Source organism: Anolis sagrei, chromosome X (genome assembly GCF_037176765.1).
Source record: "Anolis sagrei isolate rAnoSag1 chromosome X, rAnoSag1.mat, whole genome shotgun sequence".
NCBI classification, from domain to species: Eukaryota; Metazoa; Chordata; class Lepidosauria; order Squamata; family Dactyloidae; genus Anolis; species Anolis sagrei.
The window spans coordinates 32,794,007-32,820,854 of record NC_090034.1 but is presented as its reverse complement, the minus strand read 5'-3'; the positions used below and the strand labels follow the sequence as shown (position 1 = coordinate 32,820,854).

Here is a 26,848-nt window from a genome sequence, read left to right as displayed (position 1 = left end):
AATTATTTGCATATTTACAAACATCTAATACAGTAGTCCTCAAACTTTTTAAACAGAGGGCCAGGTCACAGTCCCTCAAACTGTTGGAGGGCCAGATTATAATTTGAAAAAAATATGAAAGAATTCCTATGCACAGTGCACATATCTTATTTGTAGTGCAAAAAACACTTAAAAACAATACAATAATTACAATAAATGAAGAACAATTTTAAGAAATACATATTTGGGTGGGCCTGCTTTTGGCTGATGAGATAGGATTGTTATTTTTGTGTGCATTTCAGACTTAGGTTGACCCTGAGCGAGGGCCGGGTTAATGACCTTGAAGGGCCGTATCCGGCCCCCGGGCCTTAGTTTGAGGACCCCTGGTCTAATATGTCACGAGCGGAAAACAGAGGGTAAGAGTTGTTGACGTATGGGGAGTTCTTTTACATAATTATCATGTACAGCTGGTTAGAAATGCAATTGGCTAAAGTTAGCTAAAGCTACTGGTTGTGATTATTGATGGTTAAGCACAACTGGTTAAGTTAAATTGATTTGAAACACATTTACAAACACATCCACCCGTCCATCTGGATTTGGTATCCATTGTGCCCTTCTATTTTGTTGTCTGTCAGTCCCAAGGAGAGTGACATGCCTTCTGTAGGAGTCTCCTTCTCCACAGAGCAGCGAAGGAATGGGCTTCTTACCTAAGGAGCTCATCAACTGTATCTTCTGAACATGCTGAAATTTAGCCCTGGCTGTGATAGGACACCCTCACAATAGTAATAAAGGGAGGCCTTTCCTTTGCTCTGACTAAGCTCTGTTGTAGTGAATCTCAAGAGCTCTGCGAAGGAAGAGTGAAGGTTTTTGTCTCACTTCCTCATAGGCTTTCCACACTGTGGAACATGCTGCCACTGCTGTACCACATGAAACAATAATACATGGCCTCATCTTCAGCCTGAAGGTTGGTGATGGTCAAATATCCCATGTTCCCTGATCGGGTGCCTGTAAATCGATCCGGGATCCCTGGTCCTCTGCTGCAGCCATCACAATGTACAAAGCGAGGAGCCCGTCCAGATGTCTGTTGGAGCCAGCGAACATTGTTTGGATTACTGCTGATGGAGCAGGAGAGTTTCACCGTTTGACCCAGGGCCTCCGACGCAGAGGCAGGTTGAGTCAAAGTGGGCTGTGAAGTGACAACTTGACCAAAAGAAGGAAAAAAGAAGTCAAAATGAGTGCGTCATTTTCTTATGCCAAACATCACAAGAGCCTTCTCTTTCCAGGATGACATTGTCTACATCCTTACCTGAGGAGTAACCAAGAAGCACAAGCAAACAGAGAGCCTGGGCCATGATGGGATCCCTAAAGGACTTGGGCTTTCTCAAAAAAGAAGGTATCTGATGAGTTGGATGTTCCTTCTTTTTCTTAAATATTCCAGGAACTGAAGAAGAGCTCCTTATGCAAATGTATTCATTTTTTCATCGAGCAATGGGGTCCCTCCTCCTCTGACCAGATGGGGTGCTCTTGTTAAAGCAATGGACAGAGAAGAACTTTGCATGGAGTTACTATTTATTCAAAAGGAATAAATGGCATTCAATTTTATTATAACAAACAAGTTTATAGAAACATGTCTCAACATCTACTCCTGAGACCATACAATTTTGCTTTCTTCCTACATAGTTGTGGGCTGCGACACCTGAAATGAAAGACAGGGAGTACAAGTCAGTGGAAGGTACATCTATACTGCAAAATTAATGTGGTTTGACACCACTTGAACTGCCATGGCTGAATATAATGGAATTCTGGGCTTTGAAGTTTGGTGAGGCATTGGCACTTTTTGGCAGAGAAGGCTAAACACTGTAAAACTACAGTTCCCAGGATTCCATTGCATTGAGCCATGGTAGATAAAACGGTGTCAAAGTGTGTTAAATCTACAGTGCAGGGGAACCGTTGGTTGTGTGGTGAATAAAGCCACAGCTAAGAAGGGACTCTATAGAAATAATGCATTGCCTGCGATTAATTCCGTTTTTTACAATAACTATGTTGTAACTTTATGATTGTTGCGGATAACTTCATGAAAGAATACTTCACAAAAGAAAACTTAAAGAAAGGACACATCAGAAATTGATAAGCTGCCACTCTCTTGGTGAATACCTCAAAGTAACCCATGATCCTGTGGCCACAACAATCTCTCCTTGGCCACTGAATGGCAGTGGAGATGCCCTCGCGCACACCCCAGTTTTTTCTGAGCACTATGGGGCAATTTCAGCCATTTGCTATGCAAGCAATATGTATGGAAATGCCAGTTGTGTGCCTTCAAGTTGTTTTCAATCTATGGCGACTCTAAGGCAAACCTATCACAGGCTGCGACAGGCACGCCCACTTTCTCTGCCGGGCCTGCATGCCACTCGCACGTTCTTTCCAAGGCATTTAAAGGAGGCAAGCATGTTCTTAAAGCTGTTTCTTACTCTAGAGGAGACATGTGCACACCAGCAGCCACACACTCTTTCCATTCCAAGGTATTTAAAGGAGGCAAGCAAGTTCTAATATTAAAGCTGTTGCTTACTCTAGGGGAGATGCTTGGCTGCAGGTAGGCACATGCTAGCAGACACCCACTCTTCCAAGGCATTTTAAGGAGGCTTCCCACTTCCAGGTAAGGAAGAGCAATGACCTCCTGGAAGAGGAGAGGTAACAGGTAGTAGTTGTCAGGGAATGAGGGTTTTCTTTTGGTTTGCTGGGGGATTAATAAAAAAGATTAAACTTTGATGCCGAAAAGCAGACAAGGAGCCAGGATCAGCTTCCACTTGAATTTGTGATGAGCTGATTTTCGTAGGGGGAGAGACCTTCTGTTAAGTGCTCCTGAAGGTAATGAAAGTAACAAAAGAACTGATGAAACAGAGGAAAATGGTTCAGCGCATAACTCTACCTGACACTGAGCAGGAAGGCAAACAGAGAACAAATAATACCTTTGGCCAAAGGGTCCCCCATGCCCCAGGACTGCTTTCACTTCAACCTACTCACAGCCTTGGGTGAGATACATAAATATTTATTCCAAGAAACATTATTTTATAGAACTCCAAAGTTCTGCGAACAATGACAATTGCATGTCCAGTATCTAATGCATATGTGGTAATCACACACAATTCAAAGTGCTGGTTTTAACCTAAAAAACCCTATATGGCTCCGGCCCAGCGTACCTGTCCGAACGTATCTCCTTCTACGTCCCACCTCGGAGTTTAAGATCTTCTGGGGAGGCCCAGCTCTCGGCCCCACCTTTATCACAAGTGAGACTGGTGGGGACGAGGGACAGGGCCTTCTCGGTGGTGGCCCCTCGGCTGTGGAATGCACTCCCTGGGGAAATTAGGTCATCAACATCCCTCCTCTCGTTCAGAAGGAAGTTAAAAACCTGGATATGGGACCAGGCCTTTGGGTAAGCTGGCAGATGGATAAAAGACAATGACGACCAGAGTAGGAAAGGACAGTGACAATGCTGGATGGATTATGGATTTATGGCGAACATTGACCACAAGATGATTTTATTGCTGCTATTGCATTAATTTGGTTGTTTTAACTAGTTATAACTGTTGTCGTTATATTGTATTTTGTATATTGCATTTTGTGAACTGTTGGGCATCAAATTGTGCCTTTTGTAAGCCGCCCTGAGTCCCCCCTAAGGGGTTGAGAAGGGCGGGGTAGAAGCACTCCAAATAAACAAACAAACAAATAAATAAATAATCCTTTCCTAAGGTCTATGTGTCCAACATAGAATGTAGCCAGAGCTTGCTTGTTGTTGAAGAGGGTGTTCTTACTGGAGCCATAGCATTTGTTTGTTGGTCCTGGCAATGGGACACAATAAATCCTTGGCTATTTTGTTCATGCATAAAAGATTAGAGGAAGAATATAAATCTTCCTCTACAACATTGTCCTCGTATTCAAATGTCCCAAATTAGTATTAAGGAAATATTTTACAGAGAGAAAAAAAACATGCTTTTGATGTTGTTCAATTCCCTCTCCTGTTTTCTATGCTGCATAGAAAATAGTGTTTTCTATGCAAAAATACTTTCATGCACAACCTCCACATATTTTTCTCTACAGAATATTTCTTCCACAGCACTATGGGACATACAAATACCAGGAAGAAAGGAATTTTCACAGGTCTTGTCTCCTTCCTCTCTTGGTCATACTTTCTCCCCTTCTTCTTCTTGTTCCCTACAGGGTTTCCTGTTTCCTGACCTGGGAATGCATAAGTAATAACTATTAATATTCCTTCAACCCCTAAATTATAGTTTGAGTTATAAAATCAAAGCCAGCTTTGTTTAGTAGTCTGATAAACATGCTGAAGAGTGCTGCCCCAGCCATGGATTTTCAGTCAGAGGAAGAGGAAGTGCCAGAAGAGTAGCCATGTATACTGAGTGTTCCCCTGGTTCTCTTCACAGGTGCAGGGCCACAAAGCCTCCCTGAAATCATCCAATTCTACCAAATGAAGGAAGACATGCCAAGAGCCCCCCCAAAAGGCCATAGCTGGGCTAGCAGGCATCATATCAGCTCTGCTTAACATGAACATTAACACCATTAGTGCTTCAGCTTTTATGCTCAAAGAGCATAACAGTTGCAAGTGTATTTCTGTTGTTATTTGCTGCTCAACCTAGTGAGTATCTGCTATCATGCTGTGGAATAGTATGTTTGTGCAAGAAAGTCCTAAAGGTGTAGAAGAAGTAAAGGGTAAGTTGCTTCTTTCTACTCCAACCAAACAATTCATGAGATAATTTTGTGGCACTTCAGCTAAGTAGCCCTTCAGATGAGGATGGGCACTGTTGATCTTCCAGGATTCATGGGCTCCACAGCACATGAATCTGCAACCTGCTTTATGTGACCTGAAAAGGTATCTTCCTAGCCATGGTTAGCAAATGGTAGAAAACAGAAAACCCAGATTATGAAGCCCTGTGAATCAGATGAATGAATCAAGTGAGGTAAGGTGGAGATTCTTCTCTCCAATGAGAAACAGTTGGGTGTATTTGTCTCACTTCCCCATCCAGCTGGGCCACTGTGCAACACGCTCCCACTGCTGTACCACATTCCACAGTAATAATCAGCCTCATCTTCAGCCTGAACATTGGTAATGGTTAAATATCCCATGTTCCCCGTGCGGGAAGCAGTGAATCGATCAGGGATCCCTGGTCCCCTGCTGTAACCATCAGCTTGCACATAGCGAAGGCCTTGGCTGGACGTCTGCTGATACCAAGCGACATTGTAGATGTTACTGCTGACACTGCACGAGAGTTTAGTGGTGTCTCCTAGAGACACAGACACCGAGGCTGGTTGAGTCAAAGTTGGCTGTGAATTAACACCTTTGGAAGAAGAAAAAACAATCAACAGAACTTGAATACAATGCATTGGGTGCTAGGAGAGCTCGATCGTTTTGCTCCATGGTTTTATTTGAAGTGACTTCCTAGTCCTTACCTGAGAGGTAGCCAAGAAATGGAAAGAGATACAGAGGCCAGACCATGGTGCAGTCTCAGAAAGAGTTTGGGCACTGGACACAAAATTGCTCTTGAAGCTTTTCCTCCTCTTCTTTTAAATCCAGAAGGAAGACTCCCCAGTGTAAATTTATTTGCATGAATTCCAATGGTTGCTCCTCTTCCAAGGAGACATAATTGAATGTTCTGCAGGCTGGCTGATAAATCAAGAAGACATTTGCATGAATTTAAAAATCAAAAGAGAAGGGGAAATCTCCTGGCTTGGCCCTAGATTTTAAAAAAGGTGGAGTGGTGTCTAATTTAGAAAATGATGGCTGGAAGCCCCTAGCTGATCCATCTAGAGTAGAGTAGTGTTGACCAAGTGTTGAATGGTGTGAAATCCATTTATTTTCAACAGAATGAGATGACATGACTCATTGGAAAAAAGATAAAGTTAGCCTTCCACATTACTGGGTTTGACTTTTGCAAATTTGGTTAATAGGTTGTCTCTGAAAATCTCTAGGTCCTCCAGTGCAACTCTTTGGTCAACTTCCACTGGAAGATAATCCGGGGGGGGGGGGGGAATCTCCTTCACATGCTCTCTAGTTGACCTATGTATAATTTCTTGTTTGATAAATACACACAGATGACACACAACTCTACTACTCTTTTCCAGCTCATTCCAAGGAATCTCCCTGGATTCTGGACCATTGCCTGGCAGCTGTAATGGACTGGATGGGGGCCAACAAGCTGAGGCTTGATCCAGACAAGACAGAGGTCATCCTGGTCAGTCGTGAGGCCGATCGGGGTATAGGGTGGCAACCTGTGCTCAAAAGGGTTACACTCCCCCTGAGAACACACATCCACAGTCTGAGGGTCCTCTGGATTCAGTGCTGACGCTTGCAGATCAGGTGTCAGCGGTGGCTGGAAGGGCCTTCACACAGTTAAAACTTGTGCGTCATCTGCGACCGTACCTTGAAAAGCCTGACTTGGTCACAGTGGTCCATGCCTTAGTTACATTTAGAATGGACTACTATAATACACTCTATGTGGGGCTGCCTTTAAGGACGGCTTGGAAACGACCATTAGTACAAAGATTGGCTGCCAGATTACTAACTGGGGCTAACTAAAGGGAGCATGCCATGCCCCTATTAAATCAGCTCCACTGGCTGCCCACAGGTTTATGGGCCCAATTCAAAATGCGGGTTATTACCTATAAAGCCCTATATGCTTCGGGTCCAACCTATCTTCAGGACTACATCTCTTTCTATGAACCGGCATAGGCTCTAAGATCTGCTGGGAGGCCCTCCTCTCAGTCCCTCCTCCATCTCAAGCGTGGTTGGTGGGGACAAGAGAGAGGGCCCTCTCGGCGGTGCCCGCGCCCCCTGGCTCTGGAATGCCCTCCCTAGAGAGATTAGGCTAGCCCCCACTCACCAGGTTTTTCGGTCAAATCTGAAAACATGGCTCTTTAAATGGGCCTTTGACCTTGATTAGAATTTTAATGGTTAAACTAAAGAACTTAGTGATTTGTTTGACTCCGGCACTTTGGATTGATACTTGAATAGAGCCTATTTTATATCTGCAAGCACTGCTGCATTTTATGGAATTTTAAGTCTTATTTATAAGGGTTGATGTGATATTTTATGTAAAAATATTGTGTAAATTTATATTGTCATTGTTTTATATGGTTATATATTGTGTATTTTATGTGTGCTGCACTTTGTAGTGCTTTTGTGAGAAAATCAGCTTGACACAAAAATCAGCTTGACACGAAAGCAAGCGGGAGTCGGTCCCAGCTCCTGGCCTGCTTTTTGGCATCACAGTTTAATCTTTTTTATTAATCCCTCAACAAACAAAAAGTAAACCCTCATTCCCTGAAAACTACTATCCTCTTCCAGGAGGTCATAACTCTTCCTTACCTAGAAGTAGGAAGCCTTCTTAAAATGCCTTAGAGAGTTCATGGCTGGCTGGCGTGGTGTAATAGAAAACCGATGTTTCGACACCCCAGAGCAAAAACAGATATCTGCCCTCCTGATTTTGGAAGGCTCCCAAAAAATGGATTGGGGCCCCCACTGAAAGCCGGGACACAAAATGGGTCAAGGTTTATCCTGAATGCACAACCCCATTAAAATTTGATTAATGAGGAAATAACACATCCATGTAAAATTCAGAAAAAGACAAGACAAGGCCGTCCTCTTTCACAACTGGTGATAAAAGGTCAAAGCTACAAGTTGAAAGATATTGCTGATGGTGTAATGATATTTTTAGAAGACCCCTTACAATACTGGTGGGAGCTTGAATTCTATTTTGCAAGAGTGACGTTTTTGTCAAGGTTCCTCATTGGGGTTTCACCCTGTGCCACGAGTTAATGCTAGAAAACCAGGTGTAACAGTAATAAACAGCCTCGTCTTCATCCTGAACATTGTTGATGGTTAAGTAGCCTGTCCTCCCAGACAGAGAAGTTGTGAAACGGTCTGGGATCCCGTCTCCTCTGGTACAGGCATTACAATGCACAAAGCGAGGAGGCTGCTCTGATCTCTGTTGCAGCCAGCTAATAATGCTGACGGTACCACTGGCTGTACAGGAGAGGACCGCCGTTTGCCCCAGAGGTGCAGACTCCGAAGCAGATTGAGTCATTGGCTGCTGCGAAATGACACCTTCTAGAAAAGAAACCAACCAACAACAAAAACAAAAGAAATTGGGTGTATCCGCACTGCAAAATGGTAGCAAATTGATGCCATTTTCACTGCCATAGCTCTTTGCTCTTGAATTCTAGGATTCATCCTTTGGTGAGATGCTGCCTTCTGAGTTACATCTCCCGAGAATTCAGAGTAACCCTTTACCAAACTACAAATCCCAGACTCCCAAAGGGTGAAGCTTGAGTTGCCATTGGGCTGAGAAAGGCAAGATAGAAATATAATAAATAAATAAATAAATAAATAAATAAATAAATAAATAAATGAGCTGTGGAAGTTAAAGAACGATCGGTTGCTTTGGACACAGGATGGCTTTGTTTCAAAAGAGCAGGAATCGTTTGGGGCTTAACCCGCAGGTTTATGTAGACCGAATCTTTTCAAAGCACTTACCTGAAATGCAAGTCAGAAGCACAAGGAAAAAATGAGCTGAGATCATTGTGAGCACTTTTGACAACACTGACTTTCTAAAGCAAACAGACAATTAACAGCCAGCTTCCTGCTGTTTCTTTCTTAAATTCCAGATAGGTTAAGGACGGAGCCTCTCATGTAAATTTATTCCTGCCTATTGGCTTCCTTCAAAGTTAGTTTCATCATGAGAAAATGTGACATTCTAGCCAAACCAGAGAAGATATTTGCATGACGGGGAATTATAAATATATTCAAGAGGGTTCCTAGCTCTGTCCTAAACCAGAGGGTTAGGAAAGCGCAACCAACAGATTGCAGGGGATACCTTGAACTCCACTCAGGGGGTCACAAGAGCCTCCACAAAATGTTTATACAAGTTTAGGCCTCTTTCCATTATAGCACAATTGCGTGTGGATGGGTGACACTCCTCCTGCCCACAGAACCAGAGATAACACGGACACATAGATGGAGTAAAAATGGCCACAACTTAATTTATTGATTACAGGAACACAGGGTTGGCTGCTAGGCATGGGTTCTGGATCAAGATCGATCAGCCCACTGCTGACCGATACCTGAGGAGTCCAAAAGGGGGGCCTTCCGGCACAATACCGGGCCACAAGACATGGCACCCCTGGAAACTGCCAGATGTTCCCTCCCCGGCCAGTAGGGGAGGGGCAGAACCAGATCCAGGGCCCATGCCACCTGCCACAAAAAGGGGAGTGGTGAGCCACCATGCCCCTTGCTGCCAACCCTTGTTGCCTGCAACCAATAAAATGCCTGATTCCTGGACACCCGAGCACGAAGAGCCGAGGTATCTAGCCAATGCTATTGGGGCCCAAAGTTCTGAGCCTGCAGGACATTCAAATCTTGGCCCGTCTCCTGGGCGCCTTCCTGTCGTGCTTCACCTTAGAGGCCCATCGCCTGGTTGACACTCTGCTCCCCTTCACAGCCTCTTTAAGGCTGCTGGGCACAGGGCGCAACCGGCCCCTGGGCAATGCCAGGTGCTGGGTGGGGCTGGCTGCTGATTGGCCAGCTAACCCAGTAGCAGGAAACTTCTCACTGCGCAGGGGCTTCTGGGGAGGAGAAGCCCCTGCTACCAACATGGCCAGAGGGAAGGGCACCCCCCACCGCAACAGGCCTTGCCCGGTAAGTCGGGCAATGAATTTCTCGCTGGCAATTCCACATGCTATGATTTCCTGAGTTCAGGTCCAAATATCTCTCCTTGGACAGCATGCCTCAGGTTTTCACAGGACCAAGTGGCAAAAACACATAGGGCACTGAAGGATGACATATTCAGCCCTTTCCCACAAGCAAGCAGCAGCATGATGGGCAGAATTAGGGACCGAATGCAATACCATGTTGGATCACAGCTCACTGGTGGGAAGGGGCTACTTGTTGTCCTCCAATGTCCCCCTCACCAGTGATGGTCCACACCAGCTCCATAGAACTCCTCCACTTGATGCAGCAGCATGGTTTTTAAGGTGAAATGGAGAAGGCATTTACAAAATTTGATCTCCACCCAAGGCCTTGGGGACCAGATTTCCTGGCTTCACTGCATACCAAAGTTCTGCTGTTGGTCATTGAATTGCTCAGTTACGAGAAAGGCAGACCAAGGTTTCCCCCTAAAGGCAAAAAAGCACAATTGTAGGCATCCCATAAATGAAACTGACTGTGTGTCATTTATTAATCAAAGTACCACAAGCACAGCTGGTAGGGTTTGTACAAATCTCACAGTTCTGCAAACTGGTACTCAGCAACACGGTAATGGTTTTCTGTTGTTCGTTTTCATTGGATTTGCCTCTGTGTCTGCAGAAGGTTTTGATTATCTTATGGACTGAGAATGTGTCCATTTTGACATGTGGGTATACGGATTTATTTATTTACTAGCTGTCCCCTGCCACGCGTTGCTGTGGCCCAGTCTGGTGATCTGGAGAATAAAGGAATGAGAAACTGTTGGTTTCTAATATATGTAATTCCTTTATGCTTGTGAGTAAACAGTATTTCTTGTTGTTTCTTTGTCAGTGTTGATGTGGAGAGTGTCTGGTTTGCCTACTCTGGAATATGCAACATATCATAGTCCTTCTTTAAGGGTCTCTTTCAAATCTATGATACTATATCTGTGTGTGAGAGAGAGAATCGTATCTATCTATCTATATCTATGGCTGGATGGCTCTTTGTCAGGAGGGCTCTGATTACATTTTCTTGCCCTGGTGAAGAGAGTTGGACTGGATGGCCTTAAGTATTTTATGTTGGTCATGGGGGTTCTGTGTGGGAAGTTTGCCCCATTTCTGTCGTTTGTGGGTTTCAGAATGCTCTTTAATTGTAGTGAACTATAAATCCCAGTAACTACAAATCCCAAATGTCAAGGTCTATTTCCTCCAAACTCCATCTGTGTTCATATTTAGGCATACGGAATTTTTGTGTCAAGTTTGGTCCAGATCCATCATTGTTTGAGTCCACAGTGCTCTCTGGATGTAGGTGAACTACAACTCCCAAACTCAAGGTCGATGCCCACCAAACCCTTCCAGTTTTTTCTGTTGGTCATGGGAGCCCTGTGTGCTAAGTTTGGCCCAATTCCATCATTGGTGGAGTTCAGAATGCTCTTTGATTGTAGGTAAACTATAAACCCCAGCAACGACAATTTCCAAATGACAAAATCAATTTTTTTTTTGAGTGGAGGACATAGATTGGACTGTTAGGTGTCTTGTGTCCAAATTTGGTGTCAATTTCCCCACTGATTTTTGAGTTCTGATGGTAGCACGAACAAACATTACATTTTTATTTATATAGATTTACAGAATTTATATTCCTCCCTTCTCACCCCGAAGGGGACTCAGAGTAGATCACAGAACACATGTACGGCAAATATTCAACACCATTATACACTGACAAGACAGACAATTGTACATAGATAGAAGTATATATAGGTTTTCCCATCTTTGGCATCTTGGAGGCTGTGCTTGGTTCCAGCCATGGAGGGAATGCTGTGGCTCCACTTTCCCTGCCAAAGAACTTTGTTTGTAAACTTCCTTCTTGATTGAATTGCCGGCATTTTTCTGGCATTTCCTTATGGTGGCTTAAATACCTCCCCGCTTAAGTGATACCTATTTATCTACTCACACTGCTGTTTTTGAAACTGCTAGGTAGACAGAAGCTGGGCTAAAGGCCAGGAGCCCATCCTGACCCAGGCTTCAAACTGTCAACTTTTCGACTGGAAAGATTTATTGCTGCTGACGGTTAACCTGCTGTGCTAAAGCCCAGAATGTAGGGTACATGTCCCTCAATATGGCTTGCCTCGACGCAGTATGCCCTATTGCTTCATTGCTGGGCTTTGAGATGGTCCATAAAGCTAAGGGATATAATCAAATGGATGGCAAGGGAGATTACTTGTCCTTTTTTGAAATGACAATTTCTCAAGACACCTGCTTGGATCCAGCCCATATTGAACACTCAGAGAATTCATCCTAGTTTTGGAAAGAAGTGCCAGCATCCCTAACTAGGGAGCATTAACATAAACATCAGAGAGCCAGCATGATGTTGTGGTTTGAGCGTTGGACTACACCTATGGAGACCGGGGTTTGAGTCAGCCATGAGAACCCACTGGGTACTTACTTACTTTACTTAGGCGTTCCCTCGTTGGACGAGTAAGATGGTTTTCCTTGATGACTATTCTTGTGGGTTTGTAGGTGGCTGTGGAGCCCTATTCTTGACCCACATCTTCTTCCACAGTGAAGGCATTGGTTTCCAGGTGAAAGGCGGTCCCGGTCAGGGTTGGCTTGACGTGCCTTCCTCCTGGCACGTTTCTCTCTTTCACCCTCGGTGGTCAGGCATCCGGACAACGTGGCCGGTCCAGCGGAGTTGATGGCAGAGGACCATCGCTTCAATGCTGGTGGTCTTTGCTTCTTCCAGCACACTGACGTTTGTCCGCTTGTCTTCCCAAGAGATTTGCAGGATTTTCCAGAGGCAGCGCTGATGGAATCGTTCCAGGAGTTGCATGTGACGTCTGTAGACAGTCCACATTTCGCAGGCATAGAGCAGGGTTGGGAGGACAATAGCTTTATAGACAAGCACCTTGGTATCCCTACGGATGTCTCGGTCCTCAAACACTCTCTGCTTCATTCGGGAAAAAGCTGCACTCGCTGAGCTCAGGCGGTGTTGTATTTCAGTGTCGATGTTGACTTTGGTGGAGAGGTGGCTGCCAAGGTAGCGGAAATGGTCAACATTTTCTAATGTTACACCATTAAGTTGTGTAAGGTCACCCACCCACTGGGTGACCTTGAGTGAATCACACACTCTCAGCCCCAGGAAACCCCCTATTAGAGTTAGAATCAGTCAGAAACAACTTGAAGGCACACAACAGAAGTGTGGTGGAAGCACCTTCTTTGGAGGCTTTTAAACAGAGGTTGGATGGCCATCTCTCGGGGGGGGGGGTTGATGGTGCTTTTCCTGAATGCCAGGGGGTTGGACTAGATAGCCCATGTGGTCTCTTCCAACTCTATGATTCTATGAACAGCAAGAACCTGGGAAACATGCCTTCATACCCTAACTGAGCTTTTGGTGATGTTTCCCCTGCTCTGGGGAGAGACAGCAAAGGTTTTTGTCTCACTTCTCCATCAGATTAAAACACTGTGACAAACATTAGCACTATATGACCAAGCAACACAGTAATAATCGGCCTCATCTTCAGCTTGAACGCTTGTGATGGCTAAATAAGCATCGTTCCCAGAAACAGATGCCGTGAACCGATCTGGGATCCCTGGTCCCCTGCTGCTGCAGCCATTGCAGTGCACAAAGCGGGGGGCCTCTCCGGATTTCTGTTGAACCCAGCTATTATACTGGTACCAGTTGTCACTACTTTTGGAGCAAGAAAGTTTAATTGTTTCTCCCTGGGACACAGACGCAAAGGGAGGTTGAGTCACCGTTCCCTGTGAACGGACACCTGGAGTGACAAAAAGAGACAGAGAGGAAAAATGATAACATGGCATGTAATCATTTTCTTGGCTTTCACAAATGCATCCCATTCCTATGAGAAATGCCCATGGAAGATCACTTTATTTGGTCATCCAGAGACCTCTGTCATTTTAGACCATCCCCTTACCTGCCCAATAGTTGAGCAATGAAAAGCACAGCAGATTGTAGGCCATGGTGAGCTTTCAAAATGGCTTTAGCTCTCAGGAGGAAAATGAGGGCTGTCTGAGACTTTCCCCTCTATTTTAAGTTGCATGGAGGTAAAACATGTTCCCTTCATGCAAATCAGCCTCACTGTCCTTGGTGGTACCACAGTAAACAAATAGAACAGTGTTGATTTGCATACAAGAGATGTTGGACTTTATCACAAGGAGATGCTATCTCACAGCAGTCGCGTGATCATTGATAGTAGATACATACCAGGATGAGCACCTTTGTTATCTCACCTTTTTTCAATGGCATGATTGCACCAATTTTCCAATGTCCTTCCACATAACCTAACCCCCGCTTTTTGCGACTCTGTAATAATTAAAATTTGTTTACAGTAATTTCAGCTTCATCAATGGCTAACCAATGAACAACTAATTTACTGAAAAACATTAAATACACAAAAAAATGGGACCTTCGGAATAATGAGGGGGAATTGGTGCGTGGTTGGGAGAGGATATGAATCCCTCCCCCTGAAATCACTTTAGAGTTTAGTTGTGGGAAGGAGGCAGACTGACATACAGTATCCTGCTTGGCAGCCAGTTTGCCTGTCTCATGAAATCAAGTCCTTATTTTCAAAAAGGGTTGGGCTATTGGGATGAGGGTAATGCGTAGTGGCACAACAAAAAAATTCCAGATGATCAGGTCACATAGGTGACCTGATCATCTTTTAGTTCTGGACACCACGTTTTAAGAAGGACAGGTTGGAGTATGTTCAGGGAAATGCGACTAGGATGATAAGAGGAAAGCAGAACAACACATAGGAGGAAATGTTGAAGGAGCTTGGCATTTTGAGCCTGATGAAGAGAAAAGGAAGGGGTTCTATGACTTCATTCTTTAACTATCTCATTGGACAAAGACTCTGGAGATCAGGGTCCAATTCAGGCATGGGAACACACTGAGCAGCCTTGGGATAGCACCACATTCTCAGCCCCAGGAAATCCTTTGATAGGGTTCCCATCAATCACAAATGGCATGAAGGCACATAACAGCACATCATGGGCTTCATGCCTCCAGGGTGAAACAGCGAAGGTTTTTGTCTCACTTCTCCATCAGATTAAAGCACTGTGACACACGTTAGCACTGTTTGACCAAGCAACACAGTAATAATCGGCCTCGTCTTCAGCTTGAATGTTTGTGATGGTTAAATAGGCGTCATTCCCAGAAACAGATGCCGTGAACCGATCTGGGATCCCTGGTCCCCTGCTGCTGCAGCCATTGCAGTGCACAAAGCGGGGGGCCTCTTTAGATTTCTGTTGAACCCAGCTAGTATGCTGGTACCAGTTGTCACTACTTTTGGAGCAAGAAAGTTTAATTGTTTCTCCCTGGGACACAGACGCAAAGGGAGGTTGAGTCACCGTTCCCTGTGAACGGACACCTGGAGTGACAAAAAGAGAGACAGAGAGGAAAAATGAGAATAACATGGCATTCTTTTTTTTTCTTTTTTCTTTTTTCTTTTTTTTTTTTTTTTTGGCTTTCACAAATGCATCCCATTCCTATGAGAAATGCCCATGGGATTTCTTTTTGCTTGATCAGCCAGAGACCTCTGTCATTTTAGACCTTCATCTCCTTACCTGCCCAATAACCAAGCAATGACAAGCACAGCAGAGCATAGGCCATGGTGAGCTTCCAAAATGGGTTTACTCTCAGGAGGAAAATGAGGGCTGTCTGAGATTTTCCCTTTTATTTTAAGTTGCATGAAAGTAAAACATGTTCCCTTCATGCAAATCAGCCTTGCAGTCTTTGGTGGTACAACAGGAAACAAATAGAACAGTGTTGATTTGCATATAAGTGATTTTGGACTTTATCTCTAGAAGATCCTCTTTCACAGCAGTCGCACAGTGTCCAATAGCGGATACATATCAGGATGAGCAACCTTGCTATCTCACCTTTCTTCAATGGTGAGATTATGCCAATTTTCCAATGAGCATCCTGCAAGAGTACTTCCAAATAACGTCATAGCACAACTTTGCCAGTCTATAATTATTTTATTTGTTTATAGTAATTTCTGTTTCATCAATGGCTAGCCAAAAAACAGCATATATAACTGAAAAGCATTAAATAAATTGGGGTTGAGTGGGAGAGGATGTGAATCCCATCCCCTGACATCATTTTATGGTTTAATTGTGGGAAGGAGGCAGACTGATGTACAGCATCATGATTTGCAGACAATTTGCCTGCCTCGTGCAATAAAGTCCTTATTTTCCAAAAGGGTTGGGATGGGGGTAATACATGATGGCACAACAGCTTACCACTAAAGAATGCCAGATGATCAGGTCACATAGCTGATCAGGCTCCATCTGGAGTCCTGTGCTGAGTTCTGGACACCATGTTTTAAGAAGGACAGGTTGAAGCATGTTCAGGGAAGGGTGACAAGGATGATAAGAGGAAGGAAGACCAAAATATAGGAGGAAAAGTTGAAGGAGCTTGGCATTTTGAGCGTGATGGAGAGAAGATGAAGAAGTGATAAGACTTCACTCTTTAAGTATCTCATAGAACTAAGACTTTGGAGACTAGGGTTCATTTCGGGCATGGGAACACATTGGACAGCCTTGGGATGGTACCACGCTCTCGGTCCCAGGAAACCCTTTGATAGAGTTGCCATGAGTTAGAAATGACATGAAGGCACATAACAGCACAACATAGGATTCATTCCTTTACATATAACTGAGCTCTTGGTGATGTTTCCCTACAGGGTGAAGGATGGAAGGACAGGAGAGGACCGGGCTGGGCTGTGGTGCAGCTAGTTAGTAGCCAGCTGTATTAAATCACTACTGACCGAGAGGTCATGAGTTCAAAGCCAGCCTGGGTCAAAGCAAGCTTCCGACCATTAATAGTCTAGCTTGCTGTTGACCTATACAGCCCAAAAGACAGTTGCATCTGTCAAGTAGGAAATTTAGTTACCGCTTCATGAGGGGAGGCGAATTTAACTAATTTATGACACCATAAAACCTTCCAGCAGCATGCTGAAGAATGAGGAAGTACTCCATCAAAGGACCTGATGTCACAAGTGGATAGTGAAGTGGCAGCTCCCCCTGTGGCCAGAATTGAGAAGGAAAATGTTACAAAAATGGTACAGAACTCCTTCACAACTTTCACATTTGTTACCAGGGATAAAGGATAGGTGCTAGCATGGTTGTGAGCAAAGAAGGGTGTTTAATCACATGATATGGGAATGTGATTGAGTGCAAGAATACTGGAGAATGATTGAAGGAGAAATAAATAAAATGTTAAATCTACAAATAATAATATCTAATAGAAATGTATTACATGCAAGGACAATAGGAGTGAATAATATACAGAAAGAAAAATTGGTTGACAAATTAATAGTGTGTGCTCAAATTGTTTTAGTGAGGGGTTGGAAAGAGAAAACAAAATCGACTCTGACAAATTAGTATAAGTATATAGTTAATATGTTAAATGTGAAAATAACAAATTGCAAATTGAACTTCAATAGAGGAAAAATTGAAAAAGTATTGTCGAAAGCTTTCATGGCCGGAATCACTGAGTTGTTGTAGGTTTTTTCGAGCTATATGGCCATGTCTAGAGGCATTCTCTCCTGACGTTTCGCCTACGTCTATGGCAAGCATCCTCACTACCTCTGAGGATGTTTGCCATAGACATTGTCCGGCCATGAAAGCTTTCGACAATACTTTTTCAATGCAGGCGAAATGTCAGGAGAGAATGCCTCTAGAACATGGTCATATAGCCTGAAAAAAACCTACAACAACCCAATTGAAAAGGTTGCAATAATTAAGAGGACATGGAAACCCATTAGGAATTATTTAGAGAATGTGCTAAGACTGAGATTGATATTTCAAATGTAACTTCTGTAGTTTGCTGTATAAATTGCATGTACAGTACAAGGAGAAGAGAGTGGGAGTGGGATAAAGCAATGAAACAACAATAAAAATACAGTAAATAAATTTTAAAAATCAAAGTGATGTTTCCTTTGCTCTGGGAAGAGACAATGGAGGTTATTGTCTCACTTCTCCATCAGATTGAAGCACAATGATACACGTTCGCACTGTGTGACCAAGTGTGCTGGTACAGCTGTAGCAGGAGCTCCAATTCTGTTTGCTTTGCATTAAATGTTTGTTTGCAATCCCAGGCTTGTGATTTTGCAGCAGGGTTGAAGCCGAGCATGACCCCCCCCCCCCCAACAAGGGATGGTGACTTATAGTTCTGCAAAGGACAAGGGTACCAGACTGCACAATAGGGGTTAAGTCTTGGTCAATTTGCCAAGGCCTTAACAAACAATGAGGACCCCATGAAACTTTGGGAATGGCTAGACCTTGGGGACTCTGCCTCTCTCTCGAGAGAGAGAGCTGTAGTTTTCCAAGGACCATGGGACCGGCTTCCATCCCAGAGCTGCAGGGGTTTGTGTCTTGGCCCAGTGGAACTCCATAGACTCCCTTTGGTGGCTTTTTGAATTCTGCTACATTCCTGGACTTCACTCTCTTCAAGGACTCGGTCTCTACCCATGAACTTTCTTCAAGACAACTTATAAATTCATGCTGTGTCCTGATATCGTCTGCTTTTTATAATTGGTATTATTAATCTCTCTCTGGGGTCCTGGATGGGAAGATAGCTGCATATGATTTCCCTGTGTATAATTTCTATATGGTTTTTATGTTTCCTTGTATTCTTGACCCTTTGCCCCTTCTCCCTCCAAAGAAATATGTAAGCGAACCCTCTGGCCTTCAGAAACAAAAGACTGAAACCTCCCGCCAAAGACACATTTGCATGGATAAAAGAAGGAGATTCTTATCTCTAGCCTCGGAAGATGGCCCACTAGAGTAAAGCATTGTTTGACAAAAGTTTCTGTAAGATAAAGGGAAATCTTCCCCTCTGCTTTTGTTTACTTAGCATTAACCTCAGGCTGCCATCATTGTTCTCCTGTCTCACAGCCAGGAAGGATCTTTGTCTCAGAGAGCACATGGCATTCCTTTGTTTACCCCTTTCCCAGATTCCTTTGTGCTCCCTCATCCCGCCTCCATCTCTCCTGATTGCCTGTCGCCACCAGGTGGCAGAGGTCTCCCCATTGGTTCCTACGGACCACTGGAGCCCATCGCCCAATCATGGCAGGGAACAGGGAAGCCGGGGCGGGGAGTTTGAACTCTGCAACCCTGAATTTGCTATAAATATGACTGTATTGGTGTATTCCCCTCATGCTTAGCTTGGCGAATGATTGCAGCTTTGCATCCGGTTTCAGCTGAATCGCATTAAACTTCGATGGCTTTTCTTCAACTGGTGAGACTTTTCATTGGGAAATCAGGGAAAAATATGGGATGCTTCTCTGTCTCGCCAGGGAAAAAAGAACTCTTTGAGGAGTCTAATTGGTCTCTGCCTCCTGGCAAAGACCCCTAAATTTTAGCTCTAAATCAGAGTGGCTTCCTGTTATAGTTTGCAATCATACGGCAAATCACCTGTCAATTATCGTTAGGGTCCCTGGTCCCACCCCTTTTTGAGTTTTGGAGGGAATAGGAGCCTTTTTGAGTCAGTCCACACAGAGCAGCTTTCCACACAGGACATAAAACGAAGAGCTCCTGTAGAAAGCTTCGTCTTCTACGGCTTGGCCGGGGAGATATACAGCCTACAGCCTACAGCTTGGCTGGGGTTGTACAGCCCTGCAGATCCTCTGCTGAGGGACTTCAACCAGCCATCACAACAACTTGAACTCCTTTTTCCCTGGAAGTCTACAAAGCTCTGCCTGGTAAGGGTCTCTCGCGGAAGCCAGAAGCAGTTGGTACTGGGTGCAGGGGCTCCACGCCAACAGAGACAAGTACAGACTACCCAGATTAGAAGTTAAGGATTTCCCCGTTAGTTAGTATACAGTTAAGAAGATAGTGCCTGTTCCCAGTGGTCACGATTGCAAGAGCCAATAAACTGTTAAGAATGCTTTAAAGTACCTGTTTGTTTTCATCAATAAAGAACTTTGTTGGACTTACTTTAAGCCTCTACAGAACTCTGTTTTGGGGAGGTCCAAGGGCCTTTAATCTGAAGCAGCCCCGGCATCCCGTTGGGCACACAGAATTTATGTCCTGTTCACAGTCATATGCACAGGCCCAGCGTGTGACAGCACACCAAGCAACACAGTAATAATCAGCCTCATCTTCAGCTTGAACGTTTGTGATGGTTAAATAGGCGTCATTCCCAGAAGCAGATGCCGTGAACCAATCTGGGATCCCTGGTCCTCTGCTGCTGCAGCCATTGCAGTGCACAAAGTGAGGGGGCTCTCCAGATTTCTATTGAACCCAGCTACCCACTACTTTTAGAGCAGGAGAGTTTAATTGTTCCTCCCTGGGACACAGACGCAAAGGGAGGTTGAGTCACCGTTCCCTGTGAATGAACACCTGGAGCAACAACAAGAGATACAGAGAGGGAAAATGAGAATAAAATGGCACATAATCTTTTTCTTGGCTTTCACAAATACATTCCATTCCTATTCGAAATGCCCACTCTATTTGGTCATCCAGACCTTCATCACCTTACCTGCCCAATAGCTGAACAACGAAAAGCACAGCAGAGTGTAGGCCATGGTGAGCTTCCAAAATGGCTTCCAAGATGGCTTTAGCTCTCAGGAGGAAAATGAGGGCTGTCTGAGACTTTCCCCTCTATTTTAACTTGCACAGAGGTAAAACATGTTCCCTTCATGCAAATCAGCCTTGCAGTCCTTGGTGGTACAAATTAATTGCCCAACTTACTGGGCAAGGCCTGTTGTGGTGGGGGGCGCCCTCCCACCGGCCATGTCAGTAGCAGGGGGCTTCTCCTTCCCAGAAGCCCCCTGCACGGCGGGAAGTTTTACCGCCTCTTGGTCAGCGGGCCAATCAGCGGCCGGCCCTATCCAACACCTGCCATTGGCCAGGGGCCAGTGGCTCCTTTCGCCCAGCAGCCTCAAATAGACTGCGTAGGGCTGGGCAGGCACGAGGTCTGCTTTGAGTTGTCCTCCCACCCACCCTGCACGATTTATGTTTTGTACAGTGTTGCAGTTGTTGTTCTTTATTTGTTCGTCACAACTTCGGTTGGCATTTGGCATGGGCCCTGGATCTGGTTACTACCCCTTCCCTACTGGCTGGGGAGGGAACATCCGGCAGTTCCCGGGGTGCTGTGTTTTGTTGCCCAGTATTGTGCCGGTGGGCCCCCTCTTGGAATCTTTAGGTATCGGTCAGCAGCGGGTTGATCGATCTTGATCCAGAACCCATGCCTGGCAGGCAACCCTTTGTTCCTGTAATCAATAAATTAAGTTGTGGCCAATTTTTACTCCATCTATGTGTCCGTGTCATCCCTGGTTCTGTGGGCGGGAGGAGTGTCGCCCATCCACACGCAACAGGAAACAAATAGAACAGTGTTGATTTGCATACAAGTGATATTGGACTTTATCACAAGGAGATGCTATTTCACAGCAGTCGCATGATCACTGATAGCAGATAAATTTCAGGATGAGCCACCTTTGTTATCTTACCTTTCTTCGATGGCATGATTGCACCAGTTTTCCAATGTACTCTTCTGCAAAATCCTTCCACATAACTTGATAACTCCACTTTGGAGCTCTGTAATTTTTTTAATAAAATTAAAAAAAATGTTTGGAGTAATTTCTGTTTCATCAATGGCTAACAAAAAAAATGGAAAATATTACTGAAATTCATTAAATAAACACAAAACAAGGGCCTTGGGAATATGGAGGGGGGTTTAAGGTGGGGTTGCAGAGGATGTGAATCCGATCCCTGATATCACTTTATGGTTTAACTGTGAGAAGGAGGCAGACTGACGTATAGCATCATGCTTCTAAGCCATTTTGCCTGCCTGATGCAATAAAGCCCTTATTTTCAAAAAGGGTCAGGCTACCGAGATGAGAGTAATGCATGGTGGCACAACACTCATCACAAAAACATGCCGGATGATCAGATCACATAGCTGATCAGGCTTCATCTGATGTCCTGTGTTCAGTTCTGGACACCATATTTTAAGAAGGGCAGGTTGGAGCATGTTCAAAGACTAGGATGATAAAAGGAAGGGAGAACAAAATATAGGAGGAAAAGTTGAAGGAGCTTGACATTTTCAGCCTGACAAAAAGAAAATGAAGGAATTCTATGACTTCACTCTTTAAATATCCCATTGGACGAAGATCCTGGAGACCAGAGTCCATTTTGGGCATGGGAACACACTGGGCAGCCTTGGGATAGCACCACACTCTCAGACCGAAGAAACCCTTTGATAGGGTTGCCATCAGTCAGAAATGGCATGAAGGTACATAACAGCACATCATGGGGTTCATGCCTCCAGGCCTAACTGAGCTCTTGCTGATGTTTCCCCTGCTCTGGGGAGAAACAGTGACAGTTTTTGTCTCACTTCTCCATCAGATTAAAGCAGTGTGACACACGTTAGCACTGTTCGACCAAGCAATACAGTAATAATTGGCCTCATCTTCAGCTTGAATGTTTGTGATGGTTAAATAGGCATCGTTCCCAGAAACAGATGCCGTGAACCGATCTGGGATCCCTGGTCCCCTGCTGCTGCAGCCATTGCAGTGCACAAAACGGGGGGCCTCTCTGGACTTCTGTTGAACCCAGCTAGTATACTGGTACCAGTTGTCACTACTTTTGGAGCAAGAAAGTTTAATTGTTTCTCCCTGGGACACAGACGCAAAGGGAGGTTGAGTCACCATTCCCTGTGAACGGACACCTGGAGCGACAAAAAGAGAGACAGAGAGGAAAAATGAGAATAAAATGGCATGTAATCATTTTCTTGGCTTTCACAAATGCATCCCATTCCTATGAGAAATGCCCATGGGAACTCATTTTGCTTGGTCACCCAGAGACCGCTGTTATTTTAGACCTTCGTCTCCTTACCTGCCCAACAACCAAACAATGACAAGCACAGCAGAGCATAGGCCATGGTGAACTTCCAAAATGGGTTTACTCTCAGGAGGAAAATGAGGGCTGTCTGAGACTTTCCCTTCTATTTTAGGTTGCATGGAGGTAAAACATGTTCCCTTCATGCAAATCAGCCTTGCAGTTCTTGGTGGTAAAACAGGAAACAAATAGAACAGGGTTGATTTGCATATAAGTGATTTTGGACTTTATCACAAGGAGATGCTATTTCATAGCAGTCGCATGATCATTGATAGTGGTTACATACCAGAATGAGCACCTGTGTTATCTCACCTTTCTTGCAGCATTTTTTCAATGTGCTCTTCTGTAAAAGTCCTTCCACATAACTACATAACTCCATTTTGCAGCTCTGTAATTTTTTAAAATTTATTTGTTTGGAGTAATTTCCATTTCATCAATGGCTAACCAAAAAAAGAGGCAAATATTACTGAAAGACATTAAATAAAAACAAAACTGGGACCTTGGGAATAAGAAGGGGGAATTAGGGTGGGGTTGCAGAGGATGTGAATCCGATCTCCTGACATCACTTTATGATTTAATTGTGGGAAGGAGCCAGACTGGCGTACAGCATTGTGCTTCAAAGCCAGTTTGCATGCCTCGTGTGATAAAGTCCTTATTTTCAAAAAGGGTTGGGCTATTGAGATGAGGGCAATACATGTTGGCACAAAGGCTCACCACAAAATCATGCCTAATGATCAGGTCACATAGCTGATCAGGCCTCATCTGGGGTCCTGTGCTCAGTTCTGGACACCATGTTTTAAGAAGGACAAGTTGGAGCAAGTTCAGGGAAAGGTAACAAGGATAAGAGGAAAAGAGAACAAAATATAGGAGAAAAAGTTCAAGGACCTTGACATTTTGAGCATGTTGAAGGGGTGATAAAACTTCACTCTTTAAGTATCTCATAGGACTATGACTCTGGAGAACAGGGTTCAAATCCCTGCTTGGCCACGGAGGCCCATTGAGTGAGTCTGGTGAAGTCACATATTGTCTGCTATGAAAGTCCTATGATAGGATTGCCATAATATCACCGTAAGTCATAACATTACCTGAAGGCACAGAACGGTGCTGTAGAGAAAGTGGCCACCAACACTTTTCTACCAGTTCAGTATTTGAAACAGGACACTGAAACAACCTAAGACCCACAAGAACAATTTGACAGGAATTCCCCAACACTGCAGAGCAATTTGGATGTGAAAGGAAGGGTCCTAAATTCAGTCCCTGGAATAGGATAAAAAATGACAGCAATCTCCCCACTCTCCCTTGTTAAGGAGACCTTGAGCTTCTTATTAACCAAGGAACTTTATTGGGTGACTCAATTCAGTGGAGACAAAGACTGAAGGTTTTTTATCTCACTTCCCCATGAGAATAGACAACTGTGGAACACGTTGCCAGTGCTGTAATAGCAAACACAATAATAATCAGCCTCATTTTCAGCCTGGACATTTGTGATGGTTAAATAGCCATTGTTCCCTGAGGCAGACACAGTAAAACGATCTGGGATCCCTTCTCCTCTGCTGCAGCCATTGCAGTGAACAAAGTGAGGGACCTCTCCGGATTTCTGTTGAATCCACCAGAAACGGCCATCCCAGCTTCCACTACTCTTCAAACAGGAGAGTTTCACTACTTGTCCAATGGAGATAGACTCGAAGGCAGGCTGGGTCACCATTGGCTGTAAATGGACAGCTTTGACCAAAAAAAGGCAAAGAAATTAAATGGCAATTTAATAATACATAATAATAAATAATAAATTTTATTTATTTCCTGCTTTTCTCCCTTACGGGACCCAAAGCGGCTTACAACATATTCAAATCATGTAAACAACAATCCATATACATCGATAAAAAGTATAAAACTTATTCTCTTTGCATCACGAAATGGTTATATGTTTCCTATAAAGTGGAGATGATTATGTTGTTGGCCTTTAGGACTTTCTAAACCTTTTCTCTTCCTTACCTGGGCAGTAATGGAGAAAGACAAAGAACAACAGGGCCCAGGTCATGGTGAACTCTTCAAAGTAGTCAGGCTTTCTGAAATGCACCAACAGTTGTCCTGGAGCTACCCTCTTTCTTCTTTTTTTAAAACAACCAGATTTGAAGAATGGTGCCTTCATGCAAATTCACCCTGTGGTCATTGGTTCTTCTGGAAAGGTCTTCTTTCACTGGGGAATAAATGACATCACGACAAAATCAAACACCCCATAGACCTTACTGGTATAAAATGCCTCTTTTAAGACCATATGGAATGTCCATACTCTAACATAGTACAAAGAGTTTCTAGGGTTGCGCCAGCAAGTCATCAAACCAAGATTTCTTTCAAATCGTAAATGGATCATAGCATGCTAACTTTAACATTAGGAGATTCATTCCAAATATGGAAGACCTTCTATTCTGAAACCTGAGATATGGAAAGATCAATAGGAAAGCAAATCAAGCCTTTCCTCTTTCTTTCAGCATTTGGATATCTAAACCAGGAGGGGCAGTCAATTGCTCTCTAGCCCAGCTGAACTCACGAGAAGGTAAGAAGGTAACAAGAGCTCTACTGGAATAACCTTAGAAAACTAGATCAAACACAATATCAATATTAAGACCTCTGCAATCCAACCTTTAGTTCCAACATTGGTCAAATAATGGAAAGCTCACCAGCAAGACATTCAAGAGATAGCTGTTGAAGAGACGACAACCCAAAAACCATTGTAGCCCCTATGTGGGTTCCCCAGAATCTGGTCTTGAGAGTCAAGCAAGCTCTTTCCAGGCCTTGTTCTCAGACCTTGAACTTCATGATCAAGGAATCTGTTTGGCAGCCCTTGAGCTTAAGGCAGGTATGAACTAGAAGACCCTGAAATATCAGCTGAGCATCATGGACATTCTCCTCCTTCACATCATCACAGGAAGGAGCTGAGGCTCCTGTGGGTACCATCATATTCTCCTTTCTCCCATCCTGGAAAGGTGCAACAAGGTTTCCCCCTAAAGGACAAAGGCAGGAAAATAGGCAATACATAAACTAGATACTGAGGCAAAGCAACCAAATAGGGAACTACCGTTAGTCCTCCACGTTTACTGGGGTTTGGGGACAGGACCACTGCAATAGTGAAAATCACACAAAAAAACTTGCTATTTGCTAACCTGAGAATCATGGAATGAGGGACAACAATCAATGAATTGTTTGGTTTGGTGGGGGAGGAAAGGGAAGCACAGGTGCCTCATATGTCTTTAAGGATGCATCTGCGTTGAATTCATTTAGTGAATGTGTTTGTTTTATTATGATGTTGACTGATTTTCATTGTGTTTCTGTTTTATTTGGGCTTGTCCCTCTGTAAGCCGCCCGAGTCCCCTAGGGGAGATGGTGGCAGGGTATAAAAATCAAGTTGTTGTTGTTGTTGTTGTTATTATTATTATTATTATTGTGTGACCCCACTTTCACTGCCATGGCTCCATGGTACAAAATTATAGTGAGGCACTCACACTCTTGTGCAAAGAAGGCCTGCAGCTCCCAGAATCCTATAGTATGGACCCATGGTAGTTCACATGAGGTCAAACAGCATTCATTCTACAATATAGAAACCCTTGAGGTCTCTACCGGGTCCTTCCAGCACTTCGTTAGGAATGGAATATTCTGCACTGAATCTCCCAGCCGTATCTCTCTGAATAACCTAAAAGGTTCAAACTTTGTGACTTTCCTCATCCTGGGAGGAGAAGAGAGGGTTTTGGTCTCACTTCCCCATGCAAATGGTTCACTGTGATACGAGTTGTCTGGGTTGTACCAACATACACAGTAATAATCAGCCTCGTCTTCAGCCTGGACATTTGTAATGGTTAAAGTGCCCGTGCTCCCAGAAGCAGTCGCCATGAACCGATCTGGGATCCCTGGTCCCCTGCTGCTGCAGCCATTGCAGTGGACAAAGCGAGGGGCCTCTCCAGATTTCTGTTGAATCCAGTAGACATAGCTGCTCCAGCTTCCACTGCTTTTGGTGCAGGAGAGTGTGACTGTCTGTCCCAGGGACTCAGATGTTGAAGCCAGCTGAAACAACGTTCCCTGAGAGCGGACACCTTTGATAAATGAAAGGAACAAATAGAAGTTCAATTGGCTTATCTACCATTGCCTTGTTGCACTTTAGAGATAATCTAAAACCCTTTACCGCCTTACCAGCATAGTAACTGAGAAGTACCAAGAACAGCAGGGCCAGGGCCATGATGATTTCTCCAAAGGAGGTGCACTTTCTGAAACACCCCTGCAATTCTCTGGC

The 26,848-nt window shown here is 44.2% G+C and overlaps 2 protein-coding genes and 1 gene segment (V, D, J or C); all 3 read right to left on the bottom strand.

The window, feature by feature from the left end:
• The window catches only part of LOC132781523 (immunoglobulin lambda-1 light chain-like), a 224,553-nt gene that overhangs the window by 81,996 nt on the left and 115,709 nt on the right, over nucleotides 1-26,848 (bottom strand). The window contains exons 1-2 of one of the 4 annotated variants that reach the window (XM_067473141.1): nucleotides 26,749-26,839; nucleotides 26,348-26,651 (exon numbers count right to left, since the gene is read on the bottom strand). The exons of the other annotated variants lie outside the window; for them this stretch is intronic. Coding sequence (XP_067329242.1) covers nucleotides 26,348-26,651; nucleotides 26,749-26,794 — 350 coding nt within the window. The 5' untranslated portion in view covers nucleotides 26,795-26,839. Of the gene's footprint in view, nucleotides 1-26,347; nucleotides 26,652-26,748; nucleotides 26,840-26,848 lie in introns of those variants that run through there. 4 annotated transcript variants of the gene reach the window in all.
• Nucleotides 1-26,848, bottom strand: part of LOC132781637 (immunoglobulin lambda-1 light chain-like) — a 123,809-nt gene that overhangs the window by 76,175 nt on the left and 20,786 nt on the right. Inside the window, exons 1-2 of one of the 4 annotated variants that reach the window (XM_067473135.1) lie at nucleotides 22,564-22,668; nucleotides 22,093-22,396 (exon numbers count right to left, since the gene is read on the bottom strand). The exons of 2 other annotated variants lie outside the window; for them this stretch is intronic. In XM_067473135.1, the coding sequence (XP_067329236.1) occupies nucleotides 22,093-22,396; nucleotides 22,564-22,609 (350 nt within the window). In that variant the 5' untranslated portion in view covers nucleotides 22,610-22,668. Of the gene's footprint in view, nucleotides 1-5,032; nucleotides 5,328-5,439; nucleotides 5,608-22,092; nucleotides 22,397-22,563; nucleotides 22,669-26,848 lie in introns of those variants that run through there. One more of the 4 variants, XM_067473138.1, reaches the window with a different exon arrangement.
• LOC132781513 (immunoglobulin lambda variable 2-8-like) lies at nucleotides 14,764-15,343 on the bottom strand. The segment is given in 2 exon segments: nucleotides 14,764-15,089; nucleotides 15,286-15,343. Coding segments are annotated over 2 exon segments (372 nt in total).